General features: G+C 38.7%; 2 protein-coding genes across 3 annotated transcripts; both read right to left on the minus strand.

Moving 5' to 3' along the window:
• Window positions 1–106: 106 nt before the first annotated feature.
• LOC306984418 (complement component C7-like) lies at window positions 107–6,568 on the minus strand. Of its 2 annotated transcripts, XM_079585755.1 has the most exons (18): window positions 6,517–6,568; window positions 6,026–6,075; window positions 5,856–5,931; window positions 5,637–5,778; window positions 5,412–5,550; window positions 4,567–4,705; window positions 4,341–4,475; window positions 4,020–4,263; window positions 3,229–3,342; window positions 2,933–3,099; window positions 2,597–2,825; window positions 1,972–2,143; window positions 1,795–1,882; window positions 1,548–1,680; window positions 1,025–1,213; window positions 856–949; window positions 578–759; window positions 107–396 (listed from the first exon to the last, which is right to left on the minus strand). In XM_079585755.1, the coding sequence occupies exons 2-18, from the start codon at window positions 6,073–6,075 to the stop codon at window positions 227–229; spliced, it is 2,463 nt and encodes an 820-aa protein (XP_079441881.1). In that variant the 5' UTR covers window positions 6,517–6,568; the 3' UTR covers window positions 107–226. The 2 variants fall into 2 exon arrangements, with proteins under 2 accessions (XP_079441881.1, XP_079441882.1); XM_079585756.1 differs by lacking the exon at window positions 578–759 and having other exon boundaries at window positions 255–396.
• A 550-nt stretch (window positions 6,569–7,118) lies between these two features.
• On the minus strand, window positions 7,119–12,532 carry LOC306984419 (succinyl-CoA:3-ketoacid coenzyme A transferase 1, mitochondrial-like). Its single transcript, XM_079585757.1, has 17 exons — window positions 12,322–12,532; window positions 11,493–11,604; window positions 11,182–11,272; window positions 10,786–10,921; window positions 10,260–10,409; window positions 10,036–10,142; window positions 9,798–9,858; window positions 9,587–9,694; window positions 9,361–9,475; window positions 9,159–9,253; window positions 9,027–9,075; window positions 8,814–8,886; window positions 8,618–8,693; window positions 8,431–8,520; window positions 8,256–8,336; window positions 8,069–8,170; window positions 7,119–7,684 (listed from the first exon to the last, which is right to left on the minus strand). The coding sequence occupies exons 1-17, from the start codon at window positions 12,418–12,420 to the stop codon at window positions 7,649–7,651; spliced, it is 1,581 nt and encodes a 526-aa protein (XP_079441883.1). The 5' UTR covers window positions 12,421–12,532; the 3' UTR covers window positions 7,119–7,648.
• Window positions 12,533–13,066: the final 534 nt, after the last annotated feature.

Below are 13,066 nucleotides of genomic sequence, written 5' to 3' on the forward strand. Positions count from 1 at the left end.
TGTCATCTAAGCCATTTGTATGTTGATTACCCTGAAAACCTGTCACTGTGGCTTTGCTCTGTTTGTCACATTGCCCACAATTTAAGATCAATTTAGTAACGAATGTGCACTTATTTACAATATTTATTTGCAAACTGAAAACATGACTTTTATACATTACATATTACTACACAACAGTAAAAACATCATACAGTTGGAAAAAGCAAGTGAAAAAAAAAGAAGTTGTTTATGCCGGACAGTCTCCAATGCTGAGTACTGTGATCTCTTTCCCTTGGCATCTCCAAGCTCCCGCCTCACACTCTGAAATCATCTCAGGAGTCCCGCCCTTTAGAGAGACACACAGGCGGGCGGAGTCATCTGAGCAGTCCTCAGGATCTATGCATTCACATTTAAAACCTGGGGATACATTTACACATACAGATTTACATTTATATATTTGGCAGACAATTTATCTAAAGCAACTTTTTTCAGACCAATGATTTCAGACCTATAATATATGATTAGGACTGCACAACAAATGAGTCTCATGTCATTGACCCATGTTTAAAAAGGCATTGATGTTTTTTAAAGAGACTACCGTCACACGTTTCCCACTGATGGCAGTCCTGACAGGATGTGAATGTGTTTTCTGGCCAACTGCATTCACTATCCTGTTTTAAAGAAAACGTTTGCCCCAGACACTGCAAGGCCCCAAGCTGGCAGATACTCAATCTGGTCACCCGGCCGGGACGAACAGAGGCGCAAATGTGGAGTGATACCCTGGTCAACGTCACATAGAGATTTGACATTAATGCAAGCTGCTTTGTATTTTCACTATTACCTTTTTTTATTTAATACCATAACTAATAAACTTACTTGCATTCATATGGCATTTTGCAAACACACTGATCCTTTGCCTGTTTTTCCCATGGTTTGCAGAGTAGGCTTGGTTGGGTGGGCACTGCTTCCACTATTCAGAAAAATAATGTAAACAATAATTGAAACCAAGTACCTGATTGGTGTTTAATAGGAACTTACGGCATACCTGGGTTGCATCGGACAGTCTCAGGTGCTGGATACCAGCTGAGGCCAAGACGGCACATGATTTCTGCTTCGCCTTCTTTCTGCATCCCACTTGGGCATGCCAGGGTCACACTCTCCCCGATCAGATAAGCTTGTTTTGAGGGTGTGGCAATGACATTCCTCAGAACAGCTGGAGGATCACATGCTGTTTCTGGTGAATACACAATGAGAAGAACAATACTTGATTGTAATTCTCTATTTTAATGCTAAAACAGATCAAAATAACCCAGACAAACATTAAACGAGGGAACTCAAGCCATTTAGATAGCTAGTAATCTCCAAGCACCACCCTAGACAGCAACATAGTGTCTGCCCAGATCCGGGCCACATCTGGTACACGTGGAATCCACACATACTAGATGTGGGCCGGATCTGGGCAGACACCATTGTGGCTGTCTGGGACCTTAACAACAACATTGCAATGTTATGGCAACCACCCAGTACACTCTATAATTACTATTATTTTATATAGTTTAGTGAATTACTTTTGCACTCCATGGGTGACATCCTCCAGGTCAGGTTCTCTGTGCATTCAGCAATTGGATCACCAATGAGATAATGTCCATCTGCACAGGTGTACTCAATCTTTCTGCCCACAGGATAGATGTCTTTTGGGTCCTGAATACACAATGGATTTGATTCAAAACACATGCCTGGTGCAAGTTTTGTGTATTTGAAAGAGTTTTCATTAATGTGCGTATCCCCACGCCCCTGGATTAGGGAGACACTTACCAAAACAAATCCATTTGCCAAAGGTGGTGAAGTTTTACATGTCTTAACTGCTGTCAATGAGGGATCAAAGCAATGGGGCTCCATCATTCTAGAGCATGAGTATATATGCCATGAGTATATATATTGTGCACAAAATATAAATGAAAAAGGGATAAATCCACAAATTCTCATTCTCACTTGAGGTGTTCAAAATCAGGCTCTTCGCAGCTTTTGCGCTCTATGGTCTCTCCTTTGCAATTCCTGCCTCCGTTTCTTGGAGCAGGATTATTACACGAACGAGTCCTTGACTTTTGACCTTGAGAGCAGCTACTCCAGGCAGACCAACAGCTCCAGCCTCCTTCAATCACTCCTATAAAGCATGATCAGTTCGACATATTTGAGACAAGATGAACAAGCTTGTTACAAATTAACTTTAATATTTAACCAAAAACATACAATGTGATCAGTGGGTGCGTCCCTAGCTTCTAAGGTCGTGAATCAGTGTATCGTGTACATGACAAGATACTCGAACAAATGACTTTTATGAGCTGTTTATCTCTAGAGAATCGAAAACACACTCATAATATGCTTTCGAATCGCTTTCGCTGTATTTTAACATGGTGCACCAATCGGTCTGCGCAGAACCGCTTCAAGTCGAACACACCTGAATACTTCACTGACCTGGATCAATCAGTGCGGTTTCTGAATCAACATCTGACTCACTTACTGAACCCGTTTTTGCCCGTTGAATTACTGACTGATCTTTCGTATTACAACGATACACATTTGAATGTTTATTTGTAATAAATGAACGAATTCCTACCTGGTTGTTCTCCAAGGACATGGCCGTTCTGGCAGGCGTTACCACTGGTGCCTGGCCTGCAAACACAGGTGCACAGACCTTCAGAGAGCACAGCCATACCGTTGTTCTGACACGGACTGCAGTGACAGGGGCTCTGCTCCTCCAGATAGGCCTCCAGTGCCCTCTTTAGGTGGAGTTTCTTCAGCCCGGCACATGGCACCTCTTTGACCAGTTCATACTGTGGCCTCAACTAGGAATATGACACCATGCTGTAAATGCTTCTCTATACTTACTCTTGATGTTTAAGTACATCTCTGTTTCTGCACATATGCTTCTGATGTCTTAATTCTGACATACCTTTTGTTTTATTACTTTAGGGAACTCCTTCACTGATCCAGCCCATTTTGAATACATCTGTTTGTTATTGTCAGGGTTTTCCAAGTCTAAGAGACTAAGGCCAGCGATATAAGCGGTATGTCCTCCAATAATGTCTGTTTTTACTGGCATCTTATGATTTTTGTTCTCTGTAAAACATAAAAGGGTGTACAGCAAAGTCTATCAGGTCATAAGAATCAAACCTGATAATTAAATATACATTTAGTGACAAAGACTTAAAAGACTTTAGTTTCAAACAACCAGTCTTTTAGACTAACCACTGAAACTCTCAATTGTCTTCATCAGTTTCACACACTTGGTGGTTTTCTTTTTATAGAAGAGACGTCGCTTCACACGTGTAATACACTGGTGGAAATCTATGTCTGTTTTACCTGCGTTAAAAGAAAATATATTAAACTAAATGAAACAAACATATTATGCAATGCACAATGCTGACTGAGAGATGTAAAAATAAATGTTCCTCAAAAGCCAGTTGTATCATTTGATACATTTTATAATGATCTTAACGTGACGACAATGTAGAAAATGGGATCTTTAAATATTACTAACAATATAAAAGTTATTATTATGTTTACTTCATAAAAGCCATTAAACATTGCACAGCAAAAAGACAGTATACCACAGCCTAAAGGAGGACATTTTTAATTATACTAAAAGGTCTTTGACTTGCTAAAAAGTATAAACTATTAATTACGAGTCGTTTAAGAATTAGAATTAAACGATATTAATTGTGTGCAACGGGTTTTTCAGCAAAAGTTTTAGGCATTTTTTTAGGCAAATTTGAATATATTATACAGTAGGCTTTAAAGGGTTAAATAGGGATTTTGGTAGTGGGGAAATTTTTTAATTGAATGGTGATTATGGCATCCATCAAACAAAACTTGGGCCGAAGCCTGCAAGAGATGGACTGGACTGACAAATAAACTTGTTTGGATTGAAGACGGTTAAAGATCATTCTGGCACAATTTAACCCCTGCCCATATAGTTTATATGCCCTTATAGAATATCACAATTAAATGTTAACAGAGAAAAGGGAAAATGAACATACTCATCTGCATCATATAATTTGCATCCAGCTCCAGCAGGGCCCGATACTGGCCACCCAGAGAGCCCTCTTCCATGTAGTGGGTACCATAACGCTGTATAAAGAATTGATAAGCTGATGGGTCATATGTGCTGGGCAGGGCCAACAGATCCTTCCAGAAGTCTTCAGAAAGAGGGAGGTACTCAGGAGCATTGTTCTGGAACTGAGCCACCTCTACCTCACTTCTTATTATCAGCAGGTGATAGGTCTGTGAGACAGAAATAACAGCATTTAAAATATAATATAATCAAATATTTTTATGTGATGTACTGAATCTAACGTTACCTTGTCTTGTTTCAGTTTGTTATGAAAGGTTTTATGATCGTGACCTCCTCTAATTCTCTTTCTTTCCTCTTCATGCCTCATGTAGGACCAGGAACTGTCATAGTACTCATCACTGAAATCTTTTTCTACCCTGACCTGAAAGGAAATTATAGGAACTGTTAGTTTATATTATAACGGCCTAGATATCATTATAACATTAGACATTGGCCAAACATGAACATTTTACTTGAAAACTATATCTGAGTAGACTTTGCGGAAGTCTGTAGAAATCTCTATGGTCTCCACTGAAGACTTTCCTGCACAGTCCACCAAAGCTACGAGTGTTAATGACACCGACTTTCAGCTCACCAGTCAACACATCAAACCTATTGGATCCGAAGCAAATATTAGTTTGATGTATTGTATTGCATTATTCCACTAATATTATAATTGAACTATAGGGGCGCTTTTCAATCGGAAGGCTGCATCCTAGTAAGCCTGCATATCTCGGCAGCCACGTCATCAAACTCTGTCAAAAGACGTCTCAATTTAAAGGATCCTTTTTTTAAAGCAGCCTTCGTTTTGCGTCTTTCAATTGGCCTGTTTTGAAGGATGCATCAAGTTTATCCTTCACGTCCTCAAATCACCCACAATCCTTTGCACACATTCCAATTCACACACACACACACACACACACACACACACACACACACACACACACACACACACACACACACACACACAGAGACACAAAGAATGTGCAGACAATTAATCTGCACTGAGCTTGACCAATCAATCATGTACTGCATTACTAATAGAAAGGCTAACAAGGTTTTTAATCTAATCTGCATATTTAAATTGTAATTGTATTTTCGCATCGTCGTGGCCGCGGGGGCGGAAACATGTATGACGTAGCCATGCATGCGCACTTACTAACTAGACCCTAGCGTTTAATGCACTGGACCGGAGGAATAGCCTACAGCTCCTGGACTGGAATGGATACGACTAGGAAGAAAGGACACGGCCTCACTACTGCAGCCTTTTGTTTGAGAAGCACCCTAGGTTGTACTAAATGTAAAAGGTGTATTTTACCCTCTTCCTGTGAGGTCAGAGTTGGGCGGAGGCTTTTGCTCATTACACACTATATTGCCACTACTACAGCGCTGCTCATCTAACCCATCTTCACAGTCATGATCCCCATTGCACACCAGAGATGGATTGATGCACTGACCTATAAATAAACCAACAATGAAAACGGTAAACTGACTGACTGGACATTTGTAAACAAATTCAATACCACAGTCAGACGTGACCTACCAGATGTGCAGCGAAACCTGTCTCCGCACCCTGCCTGAAGGGGGCAGCTTTTCTTTGGAAAACAGGATTGTTTCTGTATGGCATCGCCTGTACAAGTGCTGCCTCCAAACTGAGGGAATGTCTCTACATGACGCAATCGAACCTGAGAGAAAACACCATTAGGAGGTAAGTTGTGGCCAGTAGCAATATTTTTTTAAAGCTGCTTTAAAGCTCTGTTACCTGTGTATTGGTACAGCCGTCACACTCTGACCAGTCCCCATACGGTCCCCACCTGCAGTTTACCGGCTGCTCACACCTTTCAGAACAAACGTATGGCGAGTTAATAGATGCTAATGTCCAGCATTACTTCTTAACAACTGCATAAAATCTAGTATTCATGCAGCACTCACCAAATATAAGGCAGAAACGTGACCAGAACTAATAAAACAGCTGGGCACATCTGAAAACATCAGTGTTATTAATATTTTGAAATAACTTTTATTTTTTATATTTTGAAATATATATATATTTTTTCCAGGTTTTTTTCCAGTTTTCCAGTTTTTATTTCAAACTTGTTTTTTTTGTAATTTCCATTTGCCATTAGTTAAAAAAAAAGTTTTCATTTAGAATGATTGTTTCTTTATTTCAGTTGCAACATTCTTTTTTTTCATCTGATACTTATAATTTTATTTTGTTTCAGCTGTATTTTATACTTACCAACAATTATTTTAGTTTTACTTTTTACTAGCTTTAGTAAACAATAATAACATTGGAAAAATATAATCCAGCTATGACTACAGTGTCATACTTTCTATTCTTTACATCTGCAATTCATTGCCGTACCTTTTATTTTATTTTAATTTTTTATTATTTAACCTTAATACTTACTTTACTTACTTACCTTAATGCTGTAGACTAGACAGATTGTGGGCTGTGGCAGATACAGAAATGGGCCCTGCTCATATACAGGAGCTCTTACAGGGATTATGACATCATCCTGCCCTGGTCAGGAATTCCCAGCATGACTCAGCATGCCGGACATTCAGTGCTGGCTCGTTTTCCCTCACTCTGACTTTGCCAGTCTATGTTTCCTCTCTGGTATTAATGTCACAATTTCACAATCTCACAATTTAGTCTTTAAATCTGCAAATTTCAGTTAACAGTGTGTGCATGTCGTTTTTGTGCCTTTAATTTGGAAAAAATGGATGGGGTTTGTTTAGCATTTTAAGGAGGGTGGTGAAATAGTGTTTTGTTCCAAACCCTGCGGAACACACAGACCTCTGTTTTCAGATAGTTGTGCAATCTTTGTTGATCAGGTCGATGACCAATCAGAGAGTGACACTAGGGTCAAAAACTTCCACTGAGCTGAGATCTACTCAATGGTCTGCTATGCTTCAGCTTTGGTATTTTTACAGAATGTCAACAGGATGCCTGTTGTGTTTAATATTGAGTAACATCTTAAAGTAATAAAAAGACTGCTGACAAAACAAATTAAAACAAACGTTACGCAAACATTATTTATTTCAAATTGTGGCAAGAATAAATGATTCAGTATAAAGTGGCAGTGGCACAGCTTCATTATTTAGTGTTGATTAGCTAAAACTGACATTTAGAGATATGTAGTTACCACCCACAAACATTAAAATACAATTAAAAAAAGTTTCAGTGCATAATAATATTTAACAATACTACTAAAATATGCAATGTTATATCTATTCGGATTCCATCACTTCTGTTAAAATGACAATGTAATTTCAGACACATTATTGCTCGGCAATGTCTTAAATCTTGCCTTAAAAGATGACGTTTTAACTCATGGACAGTTACTGTGTTCTAGTATTCTATATTTTTAACAGCAAGTCTATAGTCTTAATTTATATGGTAAGGAGAATCATACATATATTTAATAATGAAATCTGTATTTATTCCACATTCAAGAAAAAAGCTGTTGAAATGAAGGGAGTCCTCTCTCTTGCTCTGGTCCTGTCTCAGCATACTGAAGGACGTCCTCACTATAAATCCTCGGTATTACCTCATATCTGCTTCATTGGTTGTAAGTGTTGAGACACCTGAAAAATACCAAAATTACTTAAATATTTCCCCCCCAAATACTAAATCTAAATGAAAGTGTGGGAGGATCATGTTAATCTAATCCTGTCGATCAAGGCTAGTTGATTTCTAAACTTGTGAAAAATGTATTTTTCACGAACAAGATAGTTGCAGACGCATTTCAAAATACACCAATTTTTACAAAGAGACCAAGAGAGTTACAAAGCACAATGTTTCACCAGCACATGACATAATCTTGTTTGCCTGGATGAATCATTTTTAATTGCATCTAACTTTTCACCACAGCCACTACTGAAGTAATTCAACAATTATGACTAACACATCCCCAGTTACACTCCATCAGTTCAGTCAAAGCATTGTGGTTTGGTGTCTGTCAATCTTACCTCAAACTCCGTCCCAGTGCATGCTCTGATGTCATCTGGTGTCAGTCCTTCCCAAATCTCAATGAGAGTTAAACCCTTGCTCTTATCTACATCAAACACCGCCTAAAACAAGTGACAACACACATCACACTGTCCTTGAAAGGATGCAAGATATGTTAAAAAACTATTCTGTCTTTACTTTACTGACCTTTTCAGTGATTATACGGTCAACACACTGTTTTCCAGTCAGAGGAAGTGTGCACTTGTCTAGGATTTTATGCTTCCCACCCTTTAAATTAAAGGTAAGAATATAACAAAGAGTGACAATAAATGTTAAAGCGTAATGACTGTAAATGAGAGAGTGAGGATTCAGGGTTTTGTACCTTGGCAGAATGTTCCATAGTGATCACTACTTTTGTGGCATCACTAGACACCAGGTCCATCGCTCCGCCCATGCCCTTCACCATTTTACCCTGAGAGAAACACATGGTACATGTCAAAACAAGCAAGTAAAAACATACGGTATGTTTATCAGTGATGATACAATAAAATATAGCATGAAAATCATACTGGAATCATCCAGTTGGCCAGATCTCCATACTTGGAAACCTGCATTGCTCCCAGCATGGTCAGATCAATGTGACCACTAAAGTAAAAGGGTACAAAAGGTGAAGTTAAAGTGAAATATGGGGAACAACATAAAAATTATACATTTCTAAGTGCAGTTTAGTTTAATCATAGATGACCGATGCATTCAGACACTCACCCTCTGATCATGGCAAAGGATTCATCGCTGGAGAAGTAGGCAGCTCCTGGATAAACTGTTACTGTCTCCTTACCTGAACACACACAGGCAATATTATATTATATGACATACTCACTGTTACACTTGTTTATGGTGTAGTAACAATTAAGTGTTGTCATTTGATTTAACAGACTAAAAAATATGATTAAGTAAAAATAAGAGAGGTCACTGCACCAGCATTGATTAAATCAGGATCCACTTCACTCTCTGTTGGATAGGGACCCTAAATGGAAAAAAATAAAACAGTGGATTGGCAGTGAAAAATAGTTGGGAAATTACTCGGGTTATTAAATATCAAAAACTCACCAGTCCCAAAATTCCATTTTCACTCTGCAAGTGGACAATGATTTCAGGACTTATGTAATTGCTGGCCAACATAGGGATTCCAATGCCAAGATTTGCTGGGAAGGATGTCAAGGTGTATTTGGGAATAGGACTGTTAACAATTGTAACTTTTGTTATCTGTCATGTAGGCAGTGATATCTGTGGTCAAGCTACTGAAGGATACCATACATTCCGTCCTGAAACTCCAGTGCAGCTCGCCGGATGATTCTCTCCCGGGTTATATCTGAGTCATGTTTGATTTTAGGTTTCTCTGCCTTACTAGACTGAACCATCCTTTTCTATAAGTAAAAGAAGTCCTGAACATGACTTACACAATCTTGTCAAGTTAAATGTGTACTAAAATGAACAATATAATGAAATAAACAGTGATTTTCATCTGTCTTTCTCGCCTCGATTCGTTTTTCGTAGCTGGCTCCTTTCACTACCCGGTCTACATAGATGCCGGGGATGTGAATGTCTTCTGCCGCAAAACTTCCAATATCAACAATCTCCTCAACCTGTGAACCAAAGTAAGACATTTTCAGCACACAGGACCTCAAACACGATATTTCAGCAAATATCAAAGACGCAAAGATTATCACAAATTGAAAGGTCACAAACCTCCACTATGGTCACTTTGGCTGCTTTACACATAGGCTGGTTGAAATTACGGGTTGTTTTCCTGTATAAAAATGATCATGTGGAACAAAGTTTAATAATAATGTGAATACAATTATTCTACAAACAAAGAGGTTCCTTAGATTGATACACAGATGAAGTCTGACACCTAGTGGACAATCTAGGGTAAGTATTTTAGGAATAAATTAAATAAATCATTTTAAAGCAGGAATATCTTAACCTGAAAATGAGATTTCCTGCTTTGTCACATTTCCAGGCCTTTATCAAAGCGAAGTCACCAGTGATGGCTTTTTCCATGACATAATGTCTGCCATTAAACTCTCGAACCTGGACCAAACAATCAAAGGACAAGAACTTGATGCACACAAGCATTTTTTTCTGAAGGTGAAAAGAATGAAAAAAAATGGACAGTGACATTTTTGACAGTGATATGCATCACCATACCTCTCTGCTTTCACTTGCAATGGCAACGCTGCCATCTTTGTTATATTTTATGGGTGAGCCGCCCTCCTGGATGAGAGTGCCGTAGCCTGTGGCAGTAAAAAACGCTGGGATACCAGCACCACCAGCCCGTATCCTCTCTGCTAGTGTGCCCTGGGATAGAATCAAATCAATCAAATAGTATTTAAGGTCAACACATTAATTGTGATTTTGGGGGGAAACGTTGGATTTTGAAGACTGTTTGAATTCTGGGTGTTACACACAAGAGGGTGTTAGCATGTTTGCTAAAGCAGTGCCTAAATAGCTATTTGGCTATTGCTTGATATATAGCCTATTCAAGATACAAATTAAAAATGTTCTTTGCGGGAATAACATGCACTGATGAATTGCTCACAATAAGACCAGGAGCGTATAGTAACAAAGTTTGATTTTGGTTTGATGTTGACTTTAAAGCTAAGCACATTTTGAAAAAGAAAAAGTTATCCTGACTATATAGGCATGGAGAATGTACATAAGTTAAATGATCTACCTGAGGGGTAAGCTCTAATTCCAGCTCGCCTGATAGATACTGTCTCTCAAACTCTGCGTTTTCCCCAACGTAGGAAGATATCATGCGATGTATCTGTTTGGTTTTCAGAAGCAAGCCCAGGCCAAAGTTATCCACCCTGTCATCAGAAACAATCACTTATTTAGTCACACGTGAAATCACATTATACACTGGTGTTGCTTAAAGCCTTGATTCCCGAGGGCCCGCTTCCCTTTTTCCCTCTTTCCTGTCCCTTGACCTGATCAGATTATTTTACCAGTCTTAAGAGTACATGACAGGAACCCCATGTAAACATCCCAGTGAGTTCGGTCACGTTAGGGAATTCTCTGGAAACAAACATGTCCCTTAGCTGACATTTTAATTAGAAATCTCTCTCACCCAGCATTGTTGCTCACGGCCGTGATGCCTTTTACTCCTGTTTTCAACAGGCCGCTGATTAAATTCTCCGGGATCCCACACAAGCCAAAGCCTGGGACAGAAAAGGGGGAAATTAAACACAAACAATGATAACGCTTGGGGACGCATTATGTTCTATCTACAGCAAAGGATATCAGTGGAGGAAATACCACTTAGCCGTATAAACAACTTATCAGATACAATACTGCATCCTTGTGCAGAAATTCATGTATAGAGGCCACATGCAGCGAGCGAGCACATGTGTGGCATAAGCATTAAGTTCCTCCTTTTACCTCCGACAAGAAGCGTGGAGCCATGAGGAATGTCCCTGACGACCTCTGTGGGGTCCGAATAAAAACATGCACTCCATGACTGAGAGGTTGAGAAACGTGAGATGTTGAATTCCTGTGGGGTAATATGACAGGGAGGGCACGGCACACTTTTAGGCACAATTAAAGTGAAAATGCATTTAATTCTCTTCATTAGTTAAAGTATTTTTGCAATTAAATGCTGCTAAAATTATAAAAAGCTGAGTGTGCTGTTGCTTTGAACCTCTGTTGATGCCCACAGTACTGTAGGTTGTTTGAATCAGGCAAAACTTTAGCTCTTTGAAGAGAAGTGCATAGTAAATAACAATAGCATTAAAAGTTAATTATATCCCTCAACACATTTTGTGATTTTATTTAGGCAAGATGAAATGTGCCAAGCTTCAACAACCTGACAGCGCAACATTGACTTATGGTCATGCTGATATTGTGCAAACATCATTGCTGTTCAAACAGTAAATCAATACAGCAGAATTAGTTAATTTTAAAATTTAAATCTGTTCCTCCGTATATGCAGAATATATAACTTTACAAAGTTAATTGTTTGGATGGTTGATTTGCATCAATATCTCAAACTGGTTATAGAGGGGGGGAATATAACTCTTTAGACAAAAAGATTATTCAGGGAGTGCCATATATTGACATATGTCCTTTAAAACATTACAATAAATACTTAAATAAACATCAAAGAATATCTATGAAAATGAATGTCTGAAACATTTATGCGATTATTTGAACAAATATTTACTTTTCTTCAAATATTAGTGTTCTCAGCAATTCAACTTCTGTTACTTACCTTACCATGATGAATATAAATACATCCCTGAGCTCTTAATGATATTAGTCTTCCTCTGAGGAGAGAATCTGACCTAGATAATAATCTCTGAAATGACATTTTCAGAACAACTTAACTTAAAATTTTTACAGGAAAGTAATCACTGTCTACTACAGGACCTGGATCGATCCTGCACAGTTTTAAAATAGGGCAAAGGGAAGGTTTTCAGGGGGTTTAGGGACTGTTTGAAGTGTACTTTTGTACTGTGTCGTTGTAGATCAATGAATCCCCCCCCCCCCTACACACACACAAACCCCACCACCACCCCTGTTGCTGGCTTCTATACAGCACATCAACTGAAACTATTATAAGTAATACAAAATCATAAACCGCTGTTTCCATTAACTTATTAATTCTTTATATGAAATCTACATCCAAAACCTAATTTAAACCTCTCCATTGGGCAGTATCCATGTCGTCAGTAAACGTGAGGTCTCTCTATGTTCCCCACTACTCGTGCTATAAGAACACAATCACATTTACACACCATGCAAAACCACTGAAGACCAGGGTTAAAGGTCATTCCCTTTTAAGAAGTTTGACAGCTGTTGAGAAATGTCCAGACTACCACAATAACAGCACACAGGAACAGTTCTGACACTGGACACCGCAGAGTTGGTTACCTCAGTCCTGCAGTTATATGCTGTGTGTGTCTGTCATTCTGAGATTTACAAGAGACTTTTCTTTAATGTATACAGATCAAGAG

The sequence above is a fragment of the Phoxinus phoxinus genome (genome assembly GCF_949152265.1).
Source record: "Phoxinus phoxinus genome assembly, chromosome: 17".
In the NCBI taxonomy this organism is placed as follows: domain Eukaryota; kingdom Metazoa; phylum Chordata; class Actinopteri; order Cypriniformes; family Leuciscidae; genus Phoxinus; species Phoxinus phoxinus.

What these genes read in the sequence shown, in the direction of transcription:
- LOC306984418 (XM_079585755.1), bottom strand. Translation starts at nt 6,075, where the DNA reads ATGTGCCCAGCTGTTTTATTAGTTCTGGTCACGTTTCTGCCTTATATT. An exon ending in ACGGCTGTACCAATACACAG is followed by an intron (nt 5,779 to 5,855) that starts GTAACAGAGCTT and finishes GTTTTCTCTCAG; the next exon opens with GTTCGATTGCGTCATGTAGA. An exon ending in GTCACCCATGGAGTGCAAAA is followed by an intron (nt 1,214 to 1,547) that starts GTAATTCACTAA and finishes TGTATTCACCAG; the next exon opens with AAACAGCATGTGATCCTCCA.
- LOC306984419 (XM_079585757.1), bottom strand. Translation starts at nt 12,420, where the DNA reads ATGTCATTTCAGAGATTATTATCTAGGTCAGATTCTCTCCTCAGAGGA. An exon ending in TTTATATTCATCATGGTAAG is followed by an intron (nt 11,605 to 12,321) that starts GTAAGTAACAGA and finishes ATTACCCCACAG; the next exon opens with GAATTCAACATCTCACGTTT. An exon ending in CCAAAGTGACCATAGTGGAG is followed by an intron (nt 9,695 to 9,797) that starts GTTTGTGACCTT and finishes TTTGGTTCACAG; the next exon opens with GTTGAGGAGATTGTTGATAT.